The sequence below is a fragment of the Gastrolobium bilobum genome, unplaced genomic scaffold (genome assembly GCF_033153095.1).
Source record: "Gastrolobium bilobum isolate Gb01-03AN ecotype WA unplaced genomic scaffold, APGP_CSIRO_Gbil_v1 utg9383, whole genome shotgun sequence".
In the NCBI taxonomy this organism is placed as follows: domain Eukaryota; kingdom Viridiplantae; phylum Streptophyta; class Magnoliopsida; order Fabales; family Fabaceae; genus Gastrolobium; species Gastrolobium bilobum.
The window spans coordinates 12,021-19,601 of record NW_026899939.1 but is presented as its reverse complement, the minus strand read 5'-3'; the positions used below and the strand labels follow the sequence as shown (position 1 = coordinate 19,601).

At 32.8% G+C, this 7,581-nt stretch overlaps 1 protein-coding gene across 2 annotated transcripts; it reads right to left on the bottom strand.

Annotated features, from left to right (window-relative positions):
- On the bottom strand, nt 1-7,356 carry LOC133294292 (protein DETOXIFICATION 21-like). 2 transcript variants are annotated; one of them, XM_061492947.1, is made up of 9 exons: nt 7,019-7,356; nt 5,624-6,165; nt 5,352-5,438; nt 5,151-5,207; nt 4,787-5,025; nt 4,448-4,566; nt 4,281-4,367; nt 4,139-4,177; nt 1-39 (listed from the first exon to the last, which is right to left on the bottom strand). In XM_061492947.1, the coding sequence occupies exons 1-9, from the start codon at nt 7,280-7,282 to the stop codon at nt 1-3; spliced, it is 1,473 nt and encodes a 490-aa protein (XP_061348931.1). In that variant the 5' UTR covers nt 7,283-7,356. The 2 variants fall into 2 exon arrangements, with proteins under 2 accessions (XP_061348931.1, XP_061348930.1); XM_061492946.1 differs by lacking the exon at nt 1-39 and having other exon boundaries at nt 3,955-4,177.
- Between the last annotated feature and the right edge of the window lie 225 nt (nt 7,357-7,581).

Sequence of the window (7,581 nt, the reverse complement as noted above, 5' to 3'; positions counted from 1 at the left end):
CTAATTATCTAATGTAATTGTTTCATGATTAGGGTCCACCTCAGACCAAATGTTAATCCCATTACGAGCTATAGTTACCTGCACAGTCACATGCATAATGATTTCATCAAGCTTTGTATTTAATTATAATTTGGGTTGATGTTAATATAGTTTTTATTGGACTATTAATCTTACCTGCCCGTCCCAATTACTTTTGCAGGTGATTATGATTAGCAATATAGTTTGAATAAGTGTTCCAATCAACATTCCAATCCAGATACCCTACAGAAGAATAAACAAGTTTGTCCAATGCTGTTTGAAATATGAGCACACTAATAAAATTAAAATGTGCAATCAGGTGCAATTTTTACACATTTTTTTAATAATTTTATGTATAGGAAACTGTTTTGAATTTTATACTTTAAAGTGTCGTTTAAATTACATCCAAATAAAAAAAATACTAAAATATTTTTTTTTAGAAAAATACTTTTAGAAGTAACAAATACTTATTTTTCAAAGTCATTCGTTTTTGTTTTTTTTTTTCGAATTTAATTTTTTATTATTTTATAATTTGTGTATATATATAATGGGAAAAGTGTTTGTCATTTTAAATGACAGAAAGTTATGTCATTTTAAGAGAGATACAGACACAGAAAATTTAAATTTTAAATTAAAAAAAATCACCCACTTTCTCTCTCCCATGATTTCCGTTTTTCTGTGTCTATCTCTCTTCTAAACTGACATAACTTATGTCATTTAAAATGGCAAACACCAAACTCATATATAATATGATAATAATAAGCATAATTTTTATTAGTTTAATGAAAATTGTAAATTACAAATTTATTAATTATTGTATATTATATCTAAAGGTGGCAAAGTACGCGGTCCGTCGCCAAAAAATGAGTCAACTCATCTTGCTCTGCTTTTGAAATTGGGCTGAAAAACTCTGCCTGCTCAGTTCTGTTTGGCGGGTTGGCCCGCCAGCCCAATTCTATTTTACACTGATCAGCCTCAGCTCGCCTATGCCTACCATCAACCTGCAAAAAAGAGTCTGCCCTACCTTGCTCCGTTTTTGAGATGAGTTGAAAAACTCAACTCACCCTGTTTTATTTAGTTGATGGGGCGGATTGACCCATCGAGCCGAGCTCGATTTGCGGACTCTAATTATATCATCGAGAGTCATCCACGCTCTGCCATCCAAGGATGTAATGGTGTCGGAAAAAAAAATATGAAAAAAATCAACTGTTGGCGGGAAGAAGCACCTTTTGAATTGGATTATCAGTTCTACTGGCAGTGTTGATGGTAACACTACTGTAAATTGAGAACTAGTTATAAGGATTCTTGCATTCCCTTTTTTGTTTGCTATAGATGGAAAGTGTGCTAACACTTTAACTTCATCTTGAAATGGAAATCATAAAAGTATAAGTTATTATATTTTTGACTTTTTGAAATGGAATTCATAAGAGTATAACTTATCTTGATGAAAAGTGTTCCGATTGAATAGGCTGTGTTTGATTCTCAGGATTGCATGTTAATTTCTAACTTAATATATGGTTGCTATGATGCCAATTGGTTATAAGCTTGCTATTGAAAGCAATTTTTAATTGGTTGCTGTCTTCTTTATTCATGCTTTGGCTGCTGTCATCTTATTGTGAAGGAGTAGGGAGGGCTTTGTGTTTGTTTATGTTATCCAAATACCCAGCGACTAGTAAATAGGTCAGGCTGGCCTGGCCTAACTTACAGTCTATCCTACATTGAACCTGGTCTAGCTCGACCTACGTTGAAAGGTAAAATAGATTTAGGCTAATAAGAAAGTCTTTTTAACAAGTAGGCAATATGTCAATTTTATCAAGCCTGGCCTAAAGTCTTGTAAGCTTGCCTATTTAATTTTTTAAAATAATATAATATATTTATTTTAGGTGGTAATCAGTACCAACCCTAAATTATTTTGTGCAATACTCCTTCTCTCTTTTCTGAGCTTCGTCGTTTTTAATGTTCACTAGTAAAATTTATATTTCGTGTAAAAAATTGCAGCAATTTATGAGCACGTTAATGACTTGTAATGTCAAGCGAATATTTTAAAAAATGTTAAAAATATTTTTAATTATTTTCAAAAATATTTAAAAATATATCACTAGAGAGGCTTACAAGGTCTGCAGGCCATATAAGGTTCTTTAATTTTTTAAAATAGGTCAGACTTGCTCTATAAATAAAACCTTTAGTAGGTCAATAGATCAGATAGACTAAATATTTGTTTATGTAGGCTTAGGCCAGGAAGGCCAAAGCCCGGCCCAACCTGACCCATTTACATCCCTATCAGCGACTCATTGTTATATATTTGTTATTTCATCTTTCTTTTTTTCTTTTTTCGCGGATGGGATTACACTCGTGTACTTCAGACTTCAGACCAGATTCTGGTTTTACTTTTTCATCTTTGATTTATGTGCTTATTTACTGTTTAAATATGTTGCGAGTGTTTATTTTCCACTTTTTACTAGGCGTTTGGTATATGAATTTTTTTTAATTTTTAAAAAATCGATATTGAGAATTTTATTCATCCATATTTGATAAAACATTTTTGAAAATTTTATCTGAAATTTGATTTTTTTTTAAATTTTGATTTGTGAAAAAATTATATAGCAAAATAATATTCAAAAATACCACTAGCAGAGTGGTATTTTTGAAATTCCGGGTATTAAAAAAAATTTACATTTATAATGATATTTGACATAGAATCGATAAAATTAAGTCAATATTCTTAGTCAAATTTTTGCCTAAATTTAGTTTCCCACGATATTTACGTAATCATTACTTGCTTTTTCCCCTTGTTTTTCCAAAGCCTATTATTGGTACCCGGCCCACTTTTAAAACACTGATCCCACGTGTTTGACGAGACTTAAAATTATTATTAATTATATTCTTTACAATAATAATAGGGAACGATATGTTAAAAAACTTTTTTTACAAATTACATTAAGTATGACTTGTCGTATACTCTTAATCAAAATATAACTAGTCATACTTAGTATAGTTTATAAATAAAAAATTTATAAATATAACATTTTCCATAATAATATAACAAAATATTAATAAAGAACTATACATTGAAAAAATATATATATTTATTGGTTAGCATTATTGAGTTTGAGAATTGAATCAATTAGAAGTTGGAAACGATGAACCAGAAGATGAAAAAAAAAAAAAAACAGGTTCACAGCTTTCTTCCCAGTGGATCGCGGAGCTCTTTTAACCATAACCTCCAAAATTTTATATTTGGTGGTAATCTACTAAATCTTTTAAAATTTACATTGTGGCAGGATATTTTTAGTCCTTATTCCCAAGCTCTAAAGTGATGAAGACAACTTTTACTCCTTAAATTATTTTTAGTGTCCATCACAACTTTTAGTGGGAGGAAAGGATGCTGACAAGACAATGCTTTGAAATTTAGAGGAAGAAAGGATGCACTTACAATTAGTTGATTGCATAAGTTCCAACCATTGATTTGTTTAAGGAATATAGAGGAAGAAAGGATGCAGACAAGACAATGCTTTGAAATTGTTTAAGAAGATGAAAGATGATGGTTTATGCTTGCCAACCTCGCATACGTATAGCATTTTGATTGGGAAGTTTTTGAAGTTAAATCTAATTCGCGTGGTGAAAGAAACATGAAATATTATGAAACAGACTAGTGGGACCAGATTCAGATTTGATTATCTTAATACATGGATTACGTGAAGGACAAAATTTGAGGTAGGCTTTCCATTTTTATTTCTTTATTTTTGTTGTTGAGACTTGAGAGGATAGATCAATTTCTTAAAAAGTTGAATAGGTTCTCATAGCCTAGTTAGGTTTATAACCATGTCATTATTACGTGTAAAATTTTATACGCAAGTCTTTGAAACTTCAATTAACAACAGTACAGAATGGCTTGTAAGTGACTGTAAACATCCATTAACCTATCAGCTATGAGCCGTATTTGAAAACTCAAGTGAAATTATAAGTAGTCAACTAGTTTTAATTAAAGATTTACGTAGTAAATAACATACAATTGCTATCTATCAACATCTTTGCTGTATAACAGCACAGGATACAAATGATGACACTGGAACTAATTATCTGATCTATTTGGTTCTGTTTCTTGATCAGTACTGTCCACTTTGGACCACCTGTTAATCCGATTACGAGCTATGGTAACCTGCACAGAATAATTTCATCATGTTTAACCTATAATTATAATGTACTCGCAATGGAATGTAGTAACTAGAACCAATCTGAAGAAGGGTAAATAAATAAAATACCTGCTTGTCCCAATCAGTTTTGTAGGTGATTATAGTTAGAACTATAGTTTGAATCAACGTACCAAACAACATTCCAATCCAGATTCCCTATGGAAGTAGAAAAAGTTTGTTCAATAGATAAAACAGAATAAAGATGAAGTGCAATTTAAAAACAAGAAGAGACTAACCTTGACTTGCCACTGAATAACTTTACCAAGTACAATTCCAACAGGAATACCAATTATGTAATAACACCCTATGTTGACATATGCTACAATGCTTTGCCAGCCTGCTCCAATAGCTACTCCTGTTGAAATCACATAATTTCCTTGTCTTTCATATTCTTTCACATGTGTATATATAGATATATATTGGAAAATGACAAATTCAATGTATAACTGTTGTATGATACTGCACTGACAATTTGACAGACTAATGCGCTCTCGTTATGTAAAAACAATCAGGATTCAAATCTTAAACCAATTCATTAAATTAATTCACAAAGAAATTTTGTGTGAAAATAATACCTGAGAGTACAGGTTGAACACTGTTTAGTAGTATGGAGAATGATAACAAAGGTGACAAATCCCCAACAGCTGCGGCCACGTCTTTATTTGAGGTAAACACATAAGCCAGTCTTTCTCTAAAAAATAAGAAAAATAGAAACAGAAGGAATCCAATGGCCAATGATGTAAGCACTGTCACAATAATAGAGAACTTTGCAGCTTTGGCACTTCCTTTTCCAAGCTCATTTGCTACTCGAACGCTGCAAATGAAGTAAAACACAATTTTCAGCATACAATAAATAAACCAAAAAATAAAATAAAAATGGATGGTTGGTGACAAAATCAATGACTCCATTAATGATAGAAAAGAGAACAATGTCATTACCTTGCTGCAGCCATGAAGCCGAGTGATATCATCATTTCCCATCCATTGATGTTGAGACTGTAAATAATAAAATTTTGATCTTTAGCAGGCTGAAGAGAGAAAGTCTGTTATGCATTAAGCATAATCAACCAAAAACATATAATAGAAACACAACATATACATTATAATAAAAAAAAAAATGTTACAGGGTAGAAGGATTACCATATAGATAGAGCATCAATTTCAACTTCCGCATTTTCCATGTTACCTGTCAAAAGAACCAATATTGTGTTGTACCAGAGCTCAAGACTGTAAAATATACCACAGCTTCAAGTTAGGAAATTTTTTGTTTCCAATAAATAACAAAACAGTAACGTAGATAATCAAAACTTTGTTATATATCTATTCCATTGAAAAAGGAGATTGAAGTCTGTTCAGCAATCATTGCATTTGCAAAGAACATATCCCACTAGTTGATAGAGAAGAGAGCTCACCACAACATGGCACCAGCTGAAAGGGAAAGCTTGACAACAGGCCAGAGGTCTTTGAATGCTAAAAATGAGAAACCTTTCCAAGTTTCAGGGCACCAACCACATGTAACAAATATAAGTTGACCAATGTTGGGAATCCAGTATGCCAAACTTGTTGAAATCATTGCACCGGCAAGCCCAAGCTTGAATTTTATTGTCAAAAGCCAGGAGAGGAATACATGAATAATTATTGAGAAAGCTGCCAAGAATGCAATAATGATGTTCTTGCTTTGAGATTGAAGGAATGTCTGGCAAGTGAATGAGACAATAAATGCAAACATGACTGGAATTGACCAAAGAGATATGTATCCTGCCACTTGTGCTATGCTTTCTTCTTGGCCTAAGATCATCAAAATTGGGCTTGTGAAGAGGAACACCGGAAGAAGGAAGAGTGCAGTTACGAATAAAACTATCCATGATCTTTGAAGATACACTCCCATCATGCCATATTCTTTTGCACCATAAGCTTGTCCACAAAGTGTTGACAACGCACTGGCCATTCCTAACTGCAGTTGTCAATTTACAAACACAATTAATTCGGTTTCTTATGATAACATTACATTGTAATTACAATTGCAATGCGACACCAATACATTTTCATCGAATATATTATGCTTGTAACCATATACAGGTTAAATAAAAATATATACATAAAAGCGTACCCCCCCCCCAACAACCAGTCAACCACACACAATAACATAATTACGAATGCTACGGTAGCAGATGTTCACAAAATGCAACATTTTCTTTATTCTCATTAAAAAATCTTTAAAGCATATGTTTCTCTTACAACCCCACCTCGTTTTAACTAATCACTAGAATCACTACTATAACACCAATACATTCTATTCTAACTAGCCCATAAAAAAAATATTAATTGATGAAATAGAAAAAGTGGTCTCTGTTTCTACGAGTCAGAATAAGGAACACCTAACGATGGCAGTTCAGTTGGTGCATACAAACTAGTGAATAGGTGGTAAAAAAATCTCGATTCAATCTCCACTAATATTATATAAGATCTTAATTTCGGAATATCACCTTCAGGAGAAACATAAGATCTTAATTCCAGACTCATCCGGCACTCGGGTTAGTCCCATAATCGATTCAAATAATTAAAAGGTTTTGGGATAAAAAAATACAGAACTTCTTGTTTAGAAAAAAAAAAAAAAAGTAGCAAGAATGTAGATCAACTGCGAGGGATTGTTTTAGCTTAAGCAGTGGTCTCAGTTCGAGTTTACTTTGCAACTGTATTAAAACCTGATAGGAAGATGTTCGGCGCTTATATATTCCTACCTGATTAGTATGAATAATATTAAAAAAAGAAATAAAAAAAAGGGATTTTTTTATGGAGAAACATACCAGAATACCATTGGCGAACCTTATGAGAACAGTGAAAACAAGAGCAAAAGCAGCGAGTTCCCTTGATCCAATATGACCCACAAATGCTTGACTAATAACATTGATGCCAAAGGTCGAGAATCTTGTGAATATGGCTGGTGCTGCCACTACCCACATCAACTTGCTCTCGTTCCACACCTTCTTCACCAACGTCAATTCCTCTGCTTCTTCCTGTGATGATGTTTTCTCTGTGCTCAGCAGCTTCTGCTTTAGCTCTCCCTCCATTTTCGAGTGTTTGGCGTGTGGGTGGGGCTGCGTGCGACTCTACAAAAGGCTATGCTTTTCTACATGATGGAAGGAAAAGCAATGCAGATAAAAAGAGGGGTTGATGAGTTGGACCGGGACTCGTTATATAAAATTGATCGTTTGACAGTGACCAATCACTTGAGGTCATGTATAATAGAACCGAACCATTTGGCAAAAACATGAACCATGTGATGGGAAAGCATGGGATCAGAGTCTGTAACTATTTAGAATTTGTTGTTTAATATTTTAAATTTAATGTAATATAGCATGTGTGGTTA

Excerpts from the sequence above, each read along its gene's own strand:
- LOC133294292 (XM_061492946.1), bottom strand. The coding sequence starts at position 7,282 with ATGGAGGGAGAGCTAAAGCAGAAGCTGCTGAGCACAGAGAAAACATCA. Across the intron at positions 5,026-5,150 it reads GGCTTCATGGCTGCAGCAAG|CGTTCGAGTAGCAAATGAGC; the intron begins GTAATGACATTG and ends CTTCATTTGCAG. Across the intron at positions 4,567-4,786 it reads TGTTCAACCTGTACTCTCAG|GAGTAGCTATTGGAGCAGGC; the intron begins GTATTATTTTCA and ends TGATTTCAACAG.